This window comes from Heteronotia binoei, chromosome 13 (assembly GCF_032191835.1).
Source record: "Heteronotia binoei isolate CCM8104 ecotype False Entrance Well chromosome 13, APGP_CSIRO_Hbin_v1, whole genome shotgun sequence".
In the NCBI taxonomy this organism is placed as follows: Eukaryota; Metazoa; Chordata; class Lepidosauria; order Squamata; family Gekkonidae; genus Heteronotia; species Heteronotia binoei.
Window position 1 is genome coordinate 14,711,799 of NC_083235.1, and position 21,396 is coordinate 14,733,194.

The window sequence follows — 21,396 nt, forward strand, 5'->3', positions numbered from 1 at the left end:
ACACACACACACACACACACTGTGGCTAATGGCCACTGATGGACCTCTGCTCCATATTTTTATCTAACCCCCTCTTGAAGCTGGCTATGTTTGTAGCTGCCGCCACCTCCTGTGGCAGTGAATTCCACACGTTAATCACCCTTTGGGTGAACAAGGACTTCCTTTTATCCGTTTTAACCTGACTGCTCAGCAATTTCATCGAATGCCCACGAGTTCTTGTATCGTGCGAAAGGGAGAAAAGTACTTCTTTCTCTACTTTCTCCATCCCATGCACAATCTTGTCAACCTCTATCATGTCACCCCGCAGTCGACGTTTCTCCAAGCTGAAGAGCCCCAAGCGTTTTAACCTTTCTTCATAGGGGAAGTGTTCCAAACCTTGAATCATTCTAGTTGCCCTTTTCTGCACTGGGAGATTGGTTAGTGTCTCTGATTCGGGTGACATTTGTGGGGGGGGACTGCAGATGGGGGACAGTTCTCATTACCATGACTTCTCTTGCCCAGCGTCCTTTATTTCTCTGTCCACCGCTATGAAGAAGGCAACTTCTGGCCCCATCTTCCAGAATCCAACAGTGACACCGTGGGCCGAGGCCGGGGAGAGGGCTACAACATCAACGTGCCCTGGAACCAGGTAGGGAAGCTCGGAGGTAGCGCGAAACCCGTGGTGTTTTCCGTGTCCTGGCTTGAAATTGTGGATGAAAGGGAGAAAGTGTTCTGAGTGGATGACGACTTTGGCTTGGCTCCCAATTCAGTAGCAGCCTTGGAGAAAGCTTCCAGGCAGATCTAGATCGAGCCAGTTTGGTGTAGTGGTTAAGTGCGCGGACTCTTATCTAGGAGAACCGGGTTTGATTCCCCACTCCTCCACTGAATGTTTCCAAATGTTTCCTGAAAGAGTCACACGTACATGGGAGTGTACAAAGAAATACTGAAAGGTAGAGAGTCCATTTCATTTCATTTCAAGGCAGTCCGTTTGAAGCAGATTGCTGGAATGCTTCCATGCAGGAGAGTTCCACGCAGTATATCTCGATGAATAAGTCATAATCTTCCAATATTTCTACACATTTTCTGGATTAGCCTGCATTTCAGGATTCAAAGCTCTTGGGCTGGCATCATAAGAAGAGGAATATCCCCTTTCTGTTAACAAGCTAGTTGCAGCCCTGGGGCAGATAGTGTGAAATTCGACGGAAGCCCCGCGGAGAAGAGGAGCGTGAGAGCGGCTTAAGGCTAGTGGGGAATGGGTCTGAGTGCACTTTTTAGTTATTTGAGGCTTCTTCTTTGCCCAGCATCTGTGTGTGAGTTTGCGTGAGTGCGTACTCGTATGTATTTTCAATAAGCAAACTTGGAGTCTCTCTCAAGAGCCAAAATCTGCTCTTTCTTTCCCTCTAGACAGGAATGCGAGATGCTGACTACCTCTCTGCCTTTTTGCATATCCTCCTGCCCGTCGCTTTCGAGGTAAGGAGCGTGAAATAGATGGAGCGGCCTTTACCTGTTCCAAAGACTACCGATACTAAAGGATTCACAAAGTTAGTTGGATAAAGGATTAGGGACCGTGGTCTACCCCACTGTATACAGCTTGCTGAAATCAGGATCCTGCTATGGAATTTTTGCAGCATTTAATATTTAGGCTTTGCTTCAGTTCTGGTTTTAGACTTCTGACTGGTTCTAGAGCCCTAATTCCTGTTGCCAGGGCTTTGTTTTGTTGCAGGAACTCCTTTGCATATTAGGCCATGCCCCCCCTGATGTAGCCAATCCTCCAAGAGCTTACAGGGCTCTTCTTACAGGGCCCACTGTAAGCTCTTGGAGGATTGGCTACATCAGGGGGGCGTGGCCTTATATGCAGAGGAGTCCCTGCTACACAAAAAAGCCCTGCCTATTGCATTGTTCACTGAATTGCCCCATTGGATCGATTCACTTGGTATAATCTGCCTCGTAAAAGGGCATGGGAGCACAAGACTAGCCACCCGTAGGTGGGGATATAAAGGACATCTTTGCTTCTGGCAAAGATAAGTGTGGTCCAGTATTGGATGGGATGGGATGGGGCTGGGGGGAGATTGTTGCCCCCCTCTGCGCCTTCACCAATTCAGGGTGGAAGGGAAATCCTAGAGCCTCATAGCCTTGAGAGTGAAGCAAAAGTGTGGTGGTTTCTGTGGCTTGTGGGGCCAGACCTTGAATTCAGCAGGAGCTCAGAGGAGCACAGCTCCTGAACCTTTCTGAGGGTTCCTCCTCTTCCTCCCCACCTACCTTGTCCATTGAGTAGGAGGTGCAGCTGCATAACAATCCCTGGATTAGGAGAGCGAGCAGCCAGCCAGCCACCAGGGGTTTTGCCACACCCCCAGCAGCCCTCATTAACCCCTGGAGAAGCCCACACCACCCTTTCTAAACTTCTTATCTGATTTTGGGCATCAGGGGGCTTACTGCCCTTTTTGACTGGGGAGCGGCAGCCCAGGAGAGCCCCAGGCGAGCGAGGCCTGCTTGGGTTGGCTGGATCTCTCGCCAGCCCAAGCAGGCCTCGCTTGCCCAGGGCTCTCCTTTCTTGCATGGGTTGCTTTTGGCTGGGGGCGGCGTATGCTAATGAGTTATACTAATGAGCTCTGCCACCTGTTTTTCTACAAAACGACCGTGTCTGTGCTCATGCGTTTTATGCGTTTTCTTTTTCAGTTCCAGCCCCAGCTGGTCCTGGTGGCTGCTGGTTTTGACTCGGTCATCGGTGACCCCAAGGTACAAAAAGATTTCTCTCCTTTTTGTCGGGACTGCACCTCTCGGGTCTTGTTTTCCACCAGCCGTTGTCGGGCTCTGAGCTGCCGGGAATTCTTTCCACATGGAAAGAATGAGGAACGCCTGCTCTCTGAATGGAATTTCGGGGCATGCTCTGCATTCATGCAAGGTGGCAGCCAGCCCCGTCGGGCCTCTCCTTTTCAAAGGAAAGCCTGTTGCTGGAGTGTGTCCACCCCAATCCCATGGCTGCCTGTTGCAGGGATACACTGTCAAGACCTGACCTGGATGACCCAGGCTAGCCCGATCCCACCAGATCTTGGATGCTAGCAGGATTGGCCCTAGGCTACTATTTGGATTAAAGAGCCCCGTGGCGCAGAGTGGTAAAGTTGCAGTACTGCAGTCCAAACTCTGCTCACAATCTGAGGTTGATCCCAGCAGAAGCTGGGTTTTCAGGTACCCGGCTCCAGGTTGACTCAGCCTTCCATCTTTCTGAGGTCAGTAAAATGTAGACCCAGCTTGCTGGAGGGAAAGTGTAGATGACTGGGGAAGGCAGTGGCAAACCAGCTTGTAAAAAAGTCTGCCGTGGAAACGCTGTGAAAGCAACGTCACCCCAGTGTCAAGCATGCTATTTCTATATGCTGTTTCTGTATGTGTTTAGTAGAGAGGCTGGAGATAAAGCAGAGCCTCACCATCGCTTCCCCCTCCCTTTTCCCCCTTTTCTCTCTTCTTAAATGGGGCATAATAAATCCATCTGGACCCAGGATGTTTAGAGTAACCTTGTGTTAACCGTGTAGAATGCCTCTCTCCCAGATTCACACAGCCAGGTCTTATCGGTTCCCAGAGAATGTGTGAGAAAAGGAGATGTTTTTATTAGCTGACATTCCTTAGCCATAAAAGAGATACTAGTGAGTAGCATTTGAACCTGCAACTGAATTTACATCTTTATGCTATTCTTTTGAAGTTATCTGTAACCCTGTCCTTTGAAGTTTGCCTATAAGATACTTTTCAATACTGTGTATGTCATTACTTCCAAGGAGTCCGTCCTTGGAGCAAGCCATGGAGTTTTTACGATACAGCAACTTTTGATTAACAAAAAAAAGCTTGATTATTGAGAAATATCGATGCTTGACACCCAGAATCGAAAACGACTGATGCTTGCACAGGGTACTACCTTTACCTTTTTAGTATTTGGACTGGAGACCTCCAAGGAACACCAGGGTCGTGACACAGAGGTAGGCAGTTGGAAACCACCTCTGAAAACATCTCTTGCCGTAAAAGCAACTGTAGCTCGCCCCCTAGTGGTGCCTAATGCTAAAAGAGCTTGAACTTCTCGCTGCCAGACTATTGTAGGATCTCCTGGCAATACTACGCACACTGTCATGTGATAATTACTTAATCGGCAAGATCTCCTTTTCCCAAGAACCATTCTTCATCTGTCCTGCCAGGAGACCCTTTCGCTTCTTTAGAGCTTCAGGATTCCTGGACACACAGTTTGTGTGAAACCGGCGGGCTTTGCATCGTCCAGGTTCAGAGGCGTGACTTTGGTGGATCCTTTCCTAGACGAGCCAGTTTATGGAGGAATAACATCCCGTTAAGTCTTCAAAGTCAAGTTGCCACCGACTCCTAGCGGTCCCAGATGTTCAAAGCAAGAGATAAGCAATTGCCCGCCTCTGCGTAGCGACCCTGTTCTTCCTCGGTGGTCTCCCATCCAAATACTAACCAGGGCTGGCTCGGCTTAGCTTCTGAGATCTGAAGAGACTGGGCTAGGTTGGGCGGCCCTCCAGGTCAGGGCAGGGATAAGCAGAGGTGGTTTGCGGGGGCCTGCCTCTGGACAGGTGCCCCAGACTTCCATCCAAGAACTGACCAGGATTGACCCCTGTTTAGTTTTCTAAGAACTGATGTGATTGAGGTCGTCAGGCGCTGACATGGGTGGCCCATCCGATCTTGGAAGCTTAAGCCTTGGAAGCTCTTGGCGGATTGGCTACATCAGGGGTGTGTGGCCTAATATGCAAAGGAGCTCCTGCTGGAATCCCACCCCTGCACCTTTCATTTTAAACCTCTCTCCTTTCCCTGAATTTATAACCTTTCCTTAGTGGGGAGCATGGAGAAATTACTTTTCTTTGTTCCCATAGGGGGAGATGGCTGCTTCCCCAACATGCTTTGCACACCTGACACATCTGTTGATGTCACTGGCTGGAGGCAAGCTGGTTCTGTCTCTGGAGGTGAGTGATCGCTGGTTTCCATTTTCCTGTCGCTGATAGTATTCTCCCCCCTCAACTGGCCCGCTCAGCTCATTTGGAGATACAACAATACAGTGTAATGCAGGGGTGTCAAACATGCAGACCGAGGGCCGGATCAGGCCCACGAGCAACCCGCTGTCATCTGCTTCCTTCTCCCTCTCTCTTGCTTCCTTCTGCATCTCAACTTGCTTTTCTAGGCAATTTCACAGGAGCTAGAGAGCAAAGGCTCTATTTTCTTTATTGGCTAAGGCTCCTCCCTTGTGGGGGGCAACATAAGAGAAGCCATGTTGGATCAGGCCAGTGGCCCATCCAGTCCCAACACTCTGTGTCACACAGTGGCCAAAAAACCCAAGTGCCATCAAGAGGTCCACCAGTGGGGCTAGAAGCCCTTCCACTGTGCCCCCCCCAAGCACCAGAACACTGCCCCAGACTGAGAGTTCCAATGATAAGCTGTGGCTAATAGCCACTGATGGACCTCTGCTCCATATGCTTATCCATTCCCCTCTTGAAGCTGTCTATGCTTGTAGCCGCCACCACCTCCTGTGGCAGTGAATTCCACATGTTAATCACCCTTGGGGTAAAGAAGTACTTCCTTTTATCTGGAGAGCTTGCTTTGTCAGGGTCTCTCAATCTCACAGAAGAGCTACTGAGTAAAGCCTCTCTTCCTTCTATGGCTGAGGCTCCTCCCCCTCTTCATCCCCTGGGGGAGGGAGGGAAAGAGCAAGAGCTTCCTTTGCCCAGTTCCCTCTATTGCAGGGAGAAATATAAAGCAACTTTAAGGCCAACAAGGTTTTATTCAAGGTATGAGCTTTCTGCCTTGCTATAGAGAGAAAGAGAGAGAGAGTTTTGTTGGCTTGTTATGCTAGGGCTCTCTTGGGTGCAACTGTTTTGCTTCCCCCTTCCACTGTATTCATGCCTTCATGATCCAGTCTCTCTCAGTAGGAAAACAATGCGAGCTTTTTAGATGAAGAATAACAAGAAGGCAGTGAGGTGGATTAGGCTGAGTGTGTGTGTTAGCCTGTGCCCTTTATAAAGTTTATCTCTCCCTTACTTGGCATTACATTTTATGATCCACATGGCCAGGCCTGATAAGGTCACATTTATTTCAGATCCAGCCCTCATAACAAATGCAAGGGTAACACAAGGATCCTCAACTTAATTTTCAGCCTGTGGGCCCTTTTGAAATTCCAGCACGGCGTGGTGACTGCAGCCACAAAATGGCTGCCATGGGAAATGGATCCAACTGCAAAATGGCTGCTACAGCTTACCTCCAGTCACATGGCAAGGATCTGTGCGCTGTGGTGGCAGCTCCTGTCAAAACAACATTTTTTTAAAAATCTGCCCAGCCAATCGGAAGTCTTGCTGGACAAAAGCCCCACCCAGGGCCGGCCCTGCCACTAGGCAAACTAGGCAATTGCCTAGGGCACTGGCTTTTGGGGTGCCAGACTGGGCACCCTCATGTGACTTGATGATGTTGTCAGCACAGTGGGGAGGCGCCAAAAGGTAGCCTTGCCTAGGGTGCCAGACAGTCCAGGGCCAGCCCTGGCCCCACCTGCCTGCCCCCCTTTCCAAAAACACTTGATGGGCACCATGTTGGGGACCCCTGCTGTAACATTTCTCCTCCTCCTCAGGGCGGGTACAATCTCCAGTCCTTGGCGGAGGGGGCTTGTGCCACCCTGAAGGCTCTTCTCGGAGACCCCTGCCCCCTACTGGAACCTCCTCATGCCCCATGTAGCAGGTGAGCAAAAAGATGGTACAGGGTTTCTCTCCTCTCCCAGACGGCCTGTGCACTGGGTTACAGATGTTTTCCCATCTCCCCCTCTTTCAACAGCGGCCTCTGCTCAGTGTCCCAGACGCTCGCTGCTCACTGCAAGTACTGGAAGAGCCTCCGGAGGACCAGTAAGTGTCACCCAGTGAGCTTCCGTGGCGTGAGTGGGGATTCGAACCTGTATCTTCCAGATACTATTCCAGGGGTGGCCAAACTTGCTTAACGTAAGAGCCACGTAAAATAAATGTCAGACATTTGAGAGCCGCAAGACATGAATGGCAGATGTTGGAAGGCGGGTGGGCGGGAAGGAAGGAAGGAAGGAGAAAAATGGGAGGGAAGGAAGGCAAATAGATGGGATGGAAGAAAGTAAAGCAAATAGATAAGGAAGGAAGGCAAATAGATGGGAAGGAAGGAAGGAAGGCAAATAGATGGGGGGAAGGAAGGAAAGCTAATAGGTGGGAGGGGGAGGGAGAAGTGGAAAGAAAGCTACTGTAACTTTAAATGGATTCTCCAAGCTGCTGGCTGGCTTGGCCTGGAGAAGTGATTTAAAGAAATGCCTTCTCCAAACCAGTTGGTGAGGCAGTGGGGGCTTCCAGAGCCACACAATATGTGTGAAAGAGCCACATGTGACTCCTGAGCTGCAGTTTGGTCATCCCTGTACTAGTCTGACCCTCTTCACCACTGCACCATGCTGGCTTTCTGTTCAGCCTCAGCTCCTAACCTCTCTTCCTGCCCAACAGGCTGTGTTCCCTTCCAGGAACTCTAAAACTTGTGCTCTCACCTCTTCCCTCACGATGCAGGCCCCGACTTGCCTCAGGAAGGCGAAGCAGACGCTGGTGTCGCTCTGTCTGCATCCAGCCCCCTGCAGGTGCCGGAAATCCTGCCCAGACCGGTGGCTGAACCTGTGAAACCCCTGCCCCCTTTCCGCACCGGACTGGTGTACGATGAGAGGATGACACAGCACTACAACATGTGGGACAGGTGAGCAGAAGTGTAGGGCTGAGCCAGGTGAGTTTATGGGAGAGGCTGGCATCACCCCAGAGAGGTTCCACCCCAAGCTCTATGATGATCACAGTCCTAGCAATAAAACAATCTGTTTTACCATGGGTGGCTTGCAGGGGTCGTTCTGTAGAAAAATATGTGGTGGAGCTCATTAGCATAACTCATTAGCATATCCCCCCCCCAGCCAAAAGCAACCTGGCACAAGAAAGGAGAGCCCTGGGCGAGCGAGGCCTGCTTGGGCTAGCTAGAGATCCAGCCATCCCAAGCAGGCCTCGTTTTCCTGGGGTTCTCCTTGGCCACTCCCCCCCCCCATCAAAAGGCCAGTAAGCCACCCACCACCCAAAATCACATATGACGTGGAGAAAGGGTGGCACAGGTTTCTCCGGGGATTAATGAGGGCTGCTGGGTGTGTGGCAAAGCCCCTGGTGGCTGGCTGGCTGCCCGCTCTCCTAATCCAGGGATTGTAATGGAGCTGCACTTACTATTAAGTAGTGGGAGGGGGCTGTCAGAAAGGTTCAGGAGCTGTACCCCTGTGAGTTCCTGCTGAATTCAAGGTCTGATGGCCTGCCTTCCAGGAAGGCCAGGGGCCATGGCTCAGTGGTAGAACATCTGCTTGGCATGCAGAAGGTCCCAGGTTTGATTCCTGACATCTCCAGTTAAAAGGACCAGGCAGGAGATGATGAGAAAAATCTCAGCCTGCAACCACAAAATGGCTGCCACAGGAAATGGAGCCAACTGCAAAATGGCTGCCGCAGCTTACCTTCTTGTAAGCAGTGATGGATCCCTGGAAGTAGAGCTGCCGTCCTGACAAATTATCTGCTGAAATGATCCCCCTTTTTTTCCTTTGTCTGCCCATTGGAGACAATGGGTCACACAGCCTTTTGAATTACACCTGCATCAGAGTCCACCACTCCATCAGCTGGCTTGGAGAAGGCATTTAAAGTTGCTTTCTTTTCTCTTCCCCCCATTTTAAGTTGCTTTCTTTCCACTTCTCCCCATCTATTTTCCTTCCTTCCTTCCTTCCTTCCTTCCTTCCTTCCTTCCTTCCTTCCTTCCTTCCTTCCTTCCTTCCTTCCTTCCTTCCTTCCTTCCTTCCTTCCTTCCTTCCTTCCTTCCTTCCTTCCTTCCTTCTCCTTCCCTCCCTCCCTCCTTCCCTCCCTCCTTTCTTCCTTCCTGTTCTCAAACATCTGACATTCACGTCTTGCAGCGCTCAGATATGTCTGCCTCGGTGGGGAGGGCAGGGTATAAATTTAATAAACTAAACTAAACGTGCACTCTCTCTGCCTCTCAATCCATGTTTCCACACAGGATATTTATTCAAATTATGTTGGGAAGCCAGGTTCCCCCCCCCTCCCCCCGGTCACCACAGCATCACAGTAAATTTGTATCCCTCCTGAATTTCTCCAGCTTCCCCCCCCCCCCCAAATCTTTCTTAGATCTGCTTGGCTCCAAAGTTTTGGGGAAGCCACAGCAAAGTTTGGATGTGTGCCACGTCGGCAGGAAGGTTTGGATTTTTCTGGTCCTGCCAACATCGCAACTGTTCCCCTGAGGCACCCATTTCTTCTCCTTTTTGCAGAGGGTCTTTCTTTTCTTTTAAATCAGGGATTTAATAGTGTTCTAGCGCTGCACCAAAATATGTGTCAGGCTCTCTTAGCTTTCGTTCTTTAAAAAAAATTTCTAGCATCTTTCCGTGTGGAGAGGCACGAAAAAACGGCTCTATCTCCGTCACTAAATGTGCTAGACTTGCTTTATCTTTTTTTTAGTTGCCGCTCACTCGAAGGGCCTTGCGACAGTTACAACATTAAAACCGATAAGGTAAAAACAACATAAAAATAAATAACCAATATAAAAATATTAACATTAAAATATTAAAATAGGTGGCTATCGCCATACCACTATTAAAACATGCCCAAACATGCAGTTACCCTCCAAAGGCCAACTTAAATAATTTGGCTTTGCATGTCCCGCAGAAACTTAACAAGTCCAGCAAGGCATCAGTGTCATCTGAGAGTTCATTCCGCAGGGTAAAGGGCCACAACGGAGAAGGACCTTCCCCTGGTAACAGTTAATTGAGCCATCCTGGCAAGAGGCTCCTAGATGACGACCAAATGGAGCACAGGGGGTTATAACGGGAGAGGCTGTTCTGTAGGTATGAGGGTCCCAGACCATTAAGGGCTTTGAAGGTTTAACACCAGCACCTTGGATTGGATCCAGTAAATGGAATCCATTCTCAGTTAAATATCTTTAGCTGACTGTTCTCCATATGCCTGGAATCCTTCAGCTCTTTGCTTTTGCATGCATGGACAGAGCCCAACTATGGATCAAGCTAGGTTACCTGGGAATGGACCCTCGTTTGCTGTTTCTCTTGAGGAAACTTCATTCTAATACCTTTTGCCAAGTGAAATTTTCTTCTAGCGGTGACTTGACTAGTAAAATCCCAGTGTTAAAGGGGGTAAAACAAGGTTGTGTGCTGGCCCCACACCTTTTTAATTTATTTTTAACTGACCCGGCACAATTTTTGACCCCTATCAATGGTCATCCGCCTAAACTTGCAGGCCGAGCGGTCCCCTTATTACTTTATGCCGATGACACTACCATCCTCTCTTGTACAAGAGTGGGCCTGCAAAGGTATTTGAACGCCTTTTATGACTACTGTAATTGTAATTCACTTACTATCAATTATACCAAATCTAAAGTAGTTGTCTTTTCAAATTGCTGGGGCCCACAGAGATGGTTTATTGGCAATTCAACAATCGAGCAAACAAAAAATTTTAAATACTTGGGGATCACTTTTAACCACAAGTTAAGCTGGGTTTCACATCGTAACAACACCATCAACTTGGCTAAGTGTTCAGCTGCTCAAATTAAACAGTTTTTCTTTGCAAGGGGCAACCAATTAGTTCCAGCAGCTATTAAAGTATTCAAAGCCAAAACGCTTGCCCAAATCCTCTATGGTATCCCTATATGGATCTCAGCTTTTACCAGGAAAGTGGAGGGCATTCAAGCCTCATTCTTTAGACAAATTCTTGGTTTGCCAAAATGTGTGTCCTACTTTGCTCTCTGCTCTGAAGTGGGTCAGTCTTTGGTGGAGACAAAAGCCTGGATTGCAGTGTTTAAATTCTGGCTCAAAATTCATTTTAGAACAGATCCCAACAGCCTTCTTGATTGTATGAAAAGAGACCCATATATTTCGTCCTGGACAGCAGTGCTTCTGTCTAAACTCAATCAATTGGGGTTAGAGGTAGATGATTTTTCTACCTCTGAAGAGTCATATATCTTCAGATGCATTAAACTGAGACTGTGGGAATTGGAGGAAACGAAATTACGGCCAACTCTCCCTTATACTTGCTCTCCAGCTTCCTTAGGTCTTTATGCTTTTTGTGGCCAAATGCCCAATTATCTATCAGACCTAACCACTCCAAGTCATCGCAGGGCATTTATGTTGGCCAGACTAAACGCGTTTCCCTCCAAAGTTTTACAAGGGAGATATCAGCGAGTCCCTTTAGCCGACAGACTTTGCTCCTGTGGAGCGAATACCCCTGACTCAATCCAGCATATATTGCTTGATTGTTCTTTTTACCATAACCTCCGTAAAGATTTATTTGGCAAGCTTTCTTTTTCTCCAGATTTGTCTATTCTGCCACCCTGTTATTATTTATTGAGTGATACTGAGGGGGTGGTTAGTGAGGCTGTGGCAAAATTTCTGGCTGACATCCTTAAATTTAATTCTGACCATGTTTGAATGTATCTGTAAGCTCGGTTTTATTTTGATTTTATCTCCAATGTTTAAATTTTTATATTCTGTGTATTTTTATCTGAATCTATTATGCCATTAAAGGTTTGGTATGGTATGGCATGCATGGACAGCTTTTAACTTTTTATTTTTGTTTTTAAAGTACGGACTTAGAGTGTTTTATATCATGCGCTCACCTCCCAGATCTGAATTTGCTTATAAGTGGCACGTTCCTTATTTGCTGTTTATTGCTTTGTGAAGATATGCCCTTCTCTCAATTTGCTTGCTGTGCACATTCTCACAATCTGATCAGGTTTGTTTGCTTTTGATCTTAATTCTTCCTATTCTGAATAAAAATGAAAAAGTGGGGGCGGGGGGGGGGAGTTGGATCCAGAGACTGATTGGTAGCCAGTGCAGCTGCCCATGGAATTGGAGCAATATGAACATATGAGGCTGCCTTGTACTGAATCAGACCCCTGGTCCTTCAAAGTCAGTATTGTCTACTCAGACTGGCAGCGGCTCTCCAGGTCTCAAGCTGAGGATTACTTGCCTGGACCCTTTTTAGTTCGAGATGCCGGGGATTGAACCTGGGACCTTCTGCTTACCAAGCAGATGCTCTACCACTGAGCCACTGTCCCTCCTCAATATGAGCTGACTGTTAACAAAATGAAAGCTTAAAACAACAACAACAAAATAAAAGCTGGGAGTTCAGAAAACCTGACATCTAGTTTGCTGTACTGATATATTGCTATAACACTATTAAGCTGGTAAATCGCTATAATTTTGGTGCCCTAGGCGAGCTGCCCACCAGTGCCCCCCTCAAAAAAAATTAAAAAACAGAATTGTAGGAGAAATGAAGAAATTTGAAACTATTTACATTTTTAATTTACAGTTTTTATTTTAAATTTCATCTTTTTTTTAAAAAAATTGTCAGATTAAGCAATAAAAATTGTGAGAATACTAATTGATCCTTTTAGTTGGAGGTGGCAGGGACAAGACCTTCACATGACCATTTCTACTTGATCCTTTCAGTTGGAGGTGCCAGGGACAAGACCTTGTGCATGCGAGAAAGATGCTCTACCGCTGAGCTACGGCTCCCACCCCATGGCTCTGTGAAAGCAGAGCAGGAAGGATGAGTGGCAGCAGACAACTTCAACAGGAGACAGTTTTTAGAAACTGTCATTGGCTCTTCTTCAGATTTTACAGTTAGTTAATTTATCCCCGTTAGGCTCTGAGGAGCACACTGTGCGGGTGCCGTCCACTTTCGTGTTTCCCGGGTCTGTAAGAGACCTGGGGAACGCAAAACCAGCCGGGCAGCATCTGCGCTCCATGGGGCCTGCTTTCCATTGGGGAAGGCAGGCTCCATGGAGCACATGCGCTGTGCGTGAGGAGAAGGGGCCCAAGGCCAGGTGGCACCCTAGGCGGCTGCCTCCTTGGCCTACTCCCACACACCGGCTATGGCTATAACGCTATTAAACCAATTTAAAAACAATGCCCCCTGAACTACTGCTGGGGGAACTGTGGAAAAGCACCGTCATCTCTGCTCTTTGAGCAGCCTCAGCAGCGACAGGGGAACGACACAAGCTGATCCCTGCGTGGAATCTGCATCTCGCATCTCGTTCTCTCTCTCTCTTTTCTGCAGCCAGCATCCGGAGCTGCCCCAGCGGGTCTCCAGGATCTTCCAGCGCCACGGGGAGTTACGTCTGACCGAGCGATGCTGCCGCCTCCTGGCCCGACTTGCCTCTGAAGAGGAGCTGCAGATGTGCCACAGGTTTGCCCTGGAGGAAGGGACTAGAAAGGGGAGCTCCTAGTGCAGGGATCCTTCGTGTGGGCGCCATGGTGCTTGCTACCTTTCCTGGTGCCCGCCAGATGCTTTTTATGATGTGGGAGGGGCATTTGCCCAGCAGGGCTTCTGATTGGCTAGGCAGATGAAAAGGCATCCTGTTAGAGCTTGTGCCTGAAATGTTGGATATTGCTTTTAGAGTCAGGGGTGGATTCTAGCAGGAGCTCCTTTGCATATTAGGCCACACACCCCTGATGTAGCCAATCCTCCAAAAGCTTACAAAAAAGAGCCTTGTAAGCTCTTGGAGGGTTGGCTACTTCAGTGGGTGTGGCGGAATATGCAAAGGAGCTCCTCCTAGAATTCCACCCCTGAGTAGAGTTATGTATAACCTAACTCCTTGACATGTTGTGAGAGTCAGAGCAGCAGCATGGTTAAGAGCGACGGATTCTAATCTGAAGAACCCAGGTCTGGTTCCCCACTCCTCCTTCACATGAAGCCTGCTGGGTGACTTTGGGACAGTCACACTTCCCTTAGAGTTCTCTCAGCCCCACCTACCTCACAGGGTGTCTGTTGAGGGGAGAGAAAGGGAAGGTGGTTTGTAAGGCTCTTTGGGATTCCTTAGGGTACAGAAAAGCAAGGTGTATAAAACCCAGCTCTTCTTCTTCTTCACGTGAAACCTGATGGGTGACTTTGGGTCCAGTCACGGTTTTCTCAGAATTCTCTCAGCCCCACCTACCTCACAAGGTAGCCTATGGGAAGAGGAAGGGAAAGACAGTTGTGAGCCACTTTGAGACTCCTTAGGGTAGAGAACAGTGGGGTATAAAAACCAGCTCTTCTTCTTCTTGTCCTCCTATGGCAGCCATTTTGTTATTAACACGACCTCCTGTGGCAGCCATTTTGTGTCCACTGCCCTGTGTCAGAATTCCAAAGGTGTTCACAGGCCCAGAAAGGTTGGGGACCCCTGTCTTAGAGTCTTTTCCTGTCTCTGGCAAAAAGCAATGGATTTGGCCATTTGGAAGGTACTTGCGACTCACATCCACCTTTCTTCTCCCCAGCCCGGCGTACGTGGAGGCGGTGAAGTCCACGGCCACCATGAAGCCCCGTGACCTGCACCGCCAGGGCAATCAGTACAACTCAATCTACATCTGTGCCAGCTCCTACGAGTGTGCCCGACTGGCAGCTGGTTCTGCATTCAGTGCGGTGGAAGCAGTGCTTTCTGGGAAGGTGAGCAGTAGGAGCTTTTGGTTGGCAAGGCAACGATAAAGAAGGGCATTTGCTTTGCTGTCGTGGCTGGTTGCTCTGGGAGAATCAAAACAGGACCGATTCTCAACATGTATTGATGTTCATGTGTTTTTCAAACGGCATACACCCTGTCCTCTAGAGCGGGGTCCTGGACCCTCATTTCAGGGCTCACAGGCTGAGGTGAGGTCAGCTGGGAGAGGGGAGGTGGAAAGGATTTCATGGCAGCAAACCCTGGCTTGTTCCTCACTACCCAAAGTCTCCTGGTTTTCTTGGGCTGTTGCTCACTCTTGACATGACTGAGGTCGCAACTCTGGCCCCGCCTCTTCCTGTCACATGCTTTCAGCTCATTGGGTCCCAGGTCTGGAAAGGTTGAAGACCACTGTGCCCCAAGCTGGGGAGGGACCAAATCATGCCTGCAGTGTTGCAAGGGACCCAACAGGGTTATCTAGTCCAACTCCCAGCCAGTGCAGGAACTACAGTTGTAATATCGCCATTGAGTAGGTATCCAGTCGATATTTAAAGCCTCCGATGATGACGAATTCACCACCTCATGAGGAAGACCGTTCCAGTGTCGAATGCTCCTGTCAGAAGAGCCAAACTGGTGAAGTGGTTAAGAGCAGCCGGCTCTAATCTAGAGAACCGGATTTGATTCCCCACTCCTCCACATGCAGCCAGCTGAGTGACCTTGGGTCAGCCCCAGTTCTCTCAGACCTGTTCTCTCAAGAGCAGTTTCTGTCAGGGCTCTCTCAGCCCCACCTATTGAGTCACAGGGTGTCTGTTGTGGGGAGGGGAAGGGAAGGAGATCGTAAGCGGCTGTGAGACTCCAAGTCAAGGGCGGGCTATAAATCCAATTCCTCCTCCTTCGATTTAGATGAATTCTCCTTTGCTATCGTTTATATCCATTAGCCCAAGACCCGTCATCCAATGTGACTGAAAACATGTCCTCCCAAGCCTCTGCATGGCTTTTCTAGGTGTTGAAAGGTGGCCATCCTATCGCGTCATCAGCATCTCTTCTCCAACATTCCCAGCTCCATCTCTCCTCATAAGGTGTGGTCTCCAGACCCCTCACCAGTCTCATGCTGGACTCCTTCCAGCATATCGGCATCCTTCCTAAATTGTGATGCCCCACACTGAACCCAGTTCTGCAGCTGAGGTCTAACAAAAGAAGGCGGCTGTGGATTTATACCCCGCTCTTCTCTCTGACTTAGAATCTCAGAGCGGCTTACAATCTCCTTTATCTTCCTCCCCCACAACAAACACCCTGTGATGTGGGTGGGGCTGAGAGAGCTCTGACAGAAGCTGCCCTTTCAAAGACAGCTGTGCGAGAGCTACAGCTGACCCAGGGCCATTCCAGCAGCTGCAAGTGGAGGAGTGGGGAATCAAACCCAGTTCTGCCAGGTAAGAGTCTGCGCACTTAACCACTACACCAAACTGGCTCAATGTAGTGTACAGTGACCCCAGTATTTCACGTGACCTTGACTTCTGTTAATGCAGCGTGAGATCGTGTTATCCTCTCTAAGCTTCAGCTCTATGCTGATCATATGATCACCTTATGATGATTGGGGAGGGGCTGTGGCTCAGTTCTGGAGCTTCTCCTTGGCATTCAGAAGGTCCCAGGGTCAATCCCTGGCATCTCCATCTGAAAGGACCATGCAGTAGGTGATGGGAAAGTCCTCCGCCGGTGTCAGTCTCAGTAGCCATTGTGGACTTTGATGGTCTGATTCAGTATAAGGCAGCTTCATATATTCTGTTTGTTCTCTGGCCTTAGGGGTGTTTTTCTGTAGTCTGCTGAGGAAGGTCTGTGACTCAAGTTTCAGTGTCTACTGTGTGTTTTCTTTTTTTGGGGGGGTGGGGTGGGCGCTACAGGTCCAAAATGCTGTAGCCATCGTCCGACCCCCCGGGCACCACGCTGAATCGGACACAGCCTGCGGCTTTTGTTTCTTCAACTCGGTGGCCTTGGCAGCCCGATACGCCCAGCGCCTGGCTGGGCGGCCTATGCGGTGAGTGGAGTTGGCTGCAGGAGGGGGGGTCATGGAGTGTGGCTGCTCAACGATGCCAGTTTGGTTTATCTCCCTTGGTTGCTCCCTGACGTGAAATCTTGGGAACTGTGGTCCTGTTAAGAACATAAGAGAAGCCATGTTGGATCAGGCTAATGGCCCATCCAGTCCAACACTCTGTCACACAGTGGCCAATTTTTTTATATATATATATATATATATACACACACACACACACACACACAGTGGCTAATAACCACTGATGGACCTCTGCTCCATATTTTTTCCAATCCCCTCATGAATAGTACTGTTGACCCTCAGGAATAGTACGGAGACCACAATGGCAGTTAAGACAGCATCAGGACTTTTGGGGGGCAGGAGCACACAGAAGCCGAGCTTCGCCTGGGCTGGCCAGGGCTCCATCTGGCACACTGGGGAAGGCACCAGGGAGCTCCTGCTGGGCTTTTTCAACATAAGAAAAGCCCTGGGCGACATACAAACGTAGTGCATGCTAGGCTGCAACATGACAGCTTCCCTTATCAAAGTAAAATTGTTGAGTTGAAATGTTTAGCATTGGGGGGAAACATAGGTATTGTGGGAATTTCAGAAACTTGGTGGAATGAGGAGAATCAGTGGGACATGGCGATTCCTGGATATAAGTTATATCTGGAGGTGCAGTGGCTCTGTATGTCAGAGAGGGTCCATTAAGACTGTCAGAGAATTAGATTCCCTTCTAGAAATGCTTTGGGTCAAAATAGAGGGCCCCAAAGGAAATTTAACTATGGGAATTTGTTATCGCCCACCAAATCAAAAGATAGAGGACGGTTATAATATGATGGAAGGATTAAAGATAGTGGCTAAACGTAAAAACTGTGTCATAATAGGTGATTATAACTATCCACAGATTGATTGGGTCAACATGTGTTCTGGTCGAGAGAAAGAGACTGAGTTTCTAGATGCTCTCAATGACTGTGCTATGGAGCAGATGGTCACAGAACCTACCAGGCGTGGGGCAATCCTGGATTTGGTCCTAAGTAATGCCCAAGACTTGGTGAAAGATGTAAAAGTGATCGCACCATTTGGGAGCAGTAACCATAACGTTATTGATTTCACCATTAGTATAAATAGAGAGTTGCCCCAAAAGACCAGTACAACCACGTTTAACTTTAAAAGGGGTAAATTCTCTGAGATGAGGAGGCATGTGAAGATGAAACTGAAAGGAAAGGTAAATACCCTTGGGGAAGCTTGGAGTGTTTAAAACTACAATCCTAGAAGCTCAGATGAAATATATACCACAAGTTAGGAAAGGCACAAACAGGCATAAGAAAAGGCTTGCATGGTTAACAAACAAAGTAATGGAAGCTGTAAAAGGTAAGAAGGACTCCTTTAAGTGGTGGAAAGCTAGTCCAAGTGAGATTAATAAAAGGGAACACAGCCTGTGGCAAATCAAATGCAAGACTGTGATCAGGCAGGCAAAAAGGGACTATGAGGAGCATATTGCAAAAAACATAAAGACCAACAATAAAAATTTCTCCAAGTATATTAGAAACAGGAAATCAGCCAGGGAGGCAGTGGGGCCCTTGGATGACCAAGGGGTAAAAGGATTACTGAAGGAGGATAGGGAAATGGCTGAGAAACTGAATGCATTTTTTGCCTCCGTCTTCACTGTGGAAGATGAGAAGTGTTTGCCTGCTCCAGAACCACTTATTTTGGAAGGGGTGTTGAAAGACCTGAGTCAGATTGAGGTGACAAGACAGGAGGTCCTACAACTGATAGACGAATTAAAATCTAATAAGTCACTAGGACCGGATGGCATACATCAAAGTTGAACTTGTGGATCTCCTGACAAAAATATGTAATCTTTCATTGAAATCTGCCTCCTTTCCTGAGGACTGGAAGGTAGCAAATGTCACCCCCATCTTTAAAAAGGGTTCCAGAGGAGATCTGGGAAATTACAGGCCAGTCAGTCTGACTTCAGTACCAGGAAAGTTGGTAGAAACCATTATCAAGGACAGAATGAGTAGGCACATTGATGAATACGAGTTATTGAGGAAGACTCAGCATGGGTTCTGTAAGGGAAGATCTTGCCTCACTAACCTGTTACATTTCTTTGAGGGGGTGAACGAACCTGTGGACAAAGGAGACCCAATTGATGTTGTTTACCTTGACTTCCAGAAAGTTTTTGATAAAGTTCCTCATCAAAGGCTCCTTAGTAAGCTCGAGAGTCATGGAGTAAAAGGACAGGTCCTCTTGTGGATCAAAAACTGGCTAATTAATAGGAAGCAGAGAGTGAGTATAAATGGGCAGTCTTCTCAGTGGAGGACGGTAAGCAGTGGGGTGCCACAGGGCTCAGTACTGGGTCCCGTGCTCTTTAACTTGTTCATAAATGATTTGGAGTTGGGAGTAAGCAGTGAAGTGGCGAAGTTTGCAGATGACACTAAATTGTTCAGGGTGGTGAGAACAAGAGAGGATTGTGAGGCATTCCAAAGGGATCTGTTGAGGCTGGGTGAGTGGGCGTCAAAGTGGCAGATGAGGTTCAATGTGGCCAAGTGCAAAGTAATGCACATTGGGGCCAAGAATCCCAGCTACAAATACAAGTTGATGGGGTGTGAACTGGCAGAGACTGACCAAGAGAAAGATCTTGGGGTCGTGGTAGATAACTCACTGAAAATGTCAAGACTGTGCGATTGCAATAAAAAAGGCCAACGCCATGCTGGGAATTATTAGGAAGGGAATTGAAAACAAATCGGCCAGTATCATAATGCCCCTGTATAAATCGATGGTGTGGTCTCATTTGGAATACTGTATGCAATTCTGGTCACCGCACCTCAAAAAGGATATTATAGCATTGGAAAAAGTGCAGAAAAGGGCAACTAGAATGATTACAGGTTTGGAACACTTTCCCTATGAAGAAAGGTTAAAACGCTTGGGGCTTTTTAGCTTGGAGAAACGTCGACTGCGGGGTGACATAGAGGTTTACAAGATTATGCATGGGATGGAGAAAGTAGAGAAAGAAGTACTTTTCTCCCTTTCTCACGATACAAGAACTCGTGGGCATTCAATGAAATTGCTGAGTAGTCAGGTTAAAACGGATAGAAGGAAGTACGGTACTTCTTCACCCAAGGGGTGATTAACATGTGGAATTCACTGCCACAGGACGTGGTGGCGGCTACAAGCATAGCCAGCTTCAAGAGGGGATTGGATAAAAATATGGAGCAGAAGTCCATCAGTGGCTATTAGCCACAGTATATTATTGGAACTGTTTGAACATAAGAACATAAGAGAAGCCATGTTGGATCAGGCCAACGGCCCATCAAGTCCAACCCTCTGTGTCACACAGTGGCAAAAAATGTTATATACACACATACACTGTGGCTAATAGCCACTGATGGACCTGTGCTCCATATTTTTATCTAAACCCCTCTTGAAGGTGGCTATACTTGTGGCCGCCACCACCTCCTGTGGCAGTGAATTCCACATGTTAATCACCCTTTGGGTGAAGAAGTACTTCCTTTTATCCATTCTAACCTGTCTGCTCAGCAATTTCATCGAATGCCCACGAGTTCTTGTATTGTGAGAAAGGGAGAAAAGCACTTCTTTCTCTACCCTCTCCACTCCATGCATTATCTTGTAAACCTCTATCATGTCACCCCGCAGTTGACGTTTCTCCAAGCGAAAGAGTCCCAAGCGTTTCAACCTTTCTTCATAGGGAAAGTGCTTCATAGGGAAAGTTTGGGGCAATGATGCTCTGTATTCTTTGTGCTTGGGGGTGGGGCGCAAAGTGGAAGGGCTTCCTGTGAACCTCCTGATGGCACTTGGGTTTTTTGCTTTTTTTTTTTGGCCACTGTGTGACACAGAGTGTTGGGCTGGAGGGGCCATTGGTCTGATCCAACATGGCTTCTCTTATGTTCTTATCTGAGCAAAGCCTTCTGAAGGTGTCATACTGTAAATGGGTAAGATTGATAGCTGCCATCCATGGGAATTCTCTTTTCTGGCTGTGTCCCCTCTGATTCCCCCCCCCCCCCCCCCAGCAGAACAGTTCACATCCTGAGCTGAATAGTACTGGTGCAGTCATGGGCAATAAGCCGTGCAGGAAACGCTCTAAGCTATGGCCCCACAGTTTGTGGAACGGCCTACCGGAGGAAGCCAGGGCGGTCCTATGCTTTGGTCATTTCCCAGACAGAATTGTTTAGGAGGGACTTTTTATAAAGGGAGTAGGGCTATAGGATAATAGAATGGGCCAGGAAGGTACTTCTATGAAGGGAACAGAACTGTAGTCAGGCCTCGAATTCAGCAGGAGCTCACAGCTGTGCAGCTCCTGAACCTTTCTGAGGGTTCCCCCTCTTCCTCCCCACCTACCTTGTCCATTGAATAGGAGGTGCAGCCGCATAACAATCCCTGGATGAGCTCCACCACCTATTTTTGTGCAAAATGACTCTTGACTGTCTATATGGCATGTATTATTTTTGTATTGCGCACATTGTGTGTATGTAAAGTGCCATCCAGTCACAGCTGACTTACGGTGACTCCAGCCGGGGGCTTTCAAGGCGAGTGAGAAGCAGAGGTGGTTTGCTGTTGCCTGCCTCTGCAGAGCCTTCCTTGGTGGTCCTCCATCCATGTACTCACCCTGCTTAGCTTCCAACATAGGGCGGCCCCAGCAAAGGGCTCTCAAGGCAAGTGAGAAGCAGAGTTGGTTGGCCTCCCTTCAAATGGCATGAAAACAGAACTACGGCAACAAAAATTAGAACACAATGCACAGAATGGAATGCGCAGAATGGAATTGGTTGGTCTCCCTTCAAAGCACTGACCCTGTTTAGCCTCTGAGATCTGACGAAATTTGGGCTTATACCATGTTGCCTTCCTCTGCAGAGCCTTCCTTGGTGGTCCTTCATCCATGTACTGGCCCTGCTTAGCTTCCA

At 48.3% G+C, this 21,396-nt stretch overlaps 1 protein-coding gene across 1 annotated transcript in view; it reads left to right on the plus strand.

Moving 5' to 3' along the window:
• Window positions 1-21,396, plus strand: part of HDAC6 (histone deacetylase 6) — a 61,646-nt gene that overhangs the window by 21,095 nt on the left and 19,155 nt on the right. Inside the window, 10 exon segments of the mRNA XM_060253266.1 lie at window positions 502-628; window positions 1,384-1,449; window positions 2,656-2,715; window positions 4,845-4,934; window positions 6,584-6,690; window positions 6,784-6,851; window positions 7,521-7,701; window positions 13,098-13,226; window positions 14,294-14,462; window positions 16,347-16,480. Coding sequence (XP_060109249.1) covers window positions 502-628; window positions 1,384-1,449; window positions 2,656-2,715; window positions 4,845-4,934; window positions 6,584-6,690; window positions 6,784-6,851; window positions 7,521-7,701; window positions 13,098-13,226; window positions 14,294-14,462; window positions 16,347-16,480 — 1,131 coding nt within the window.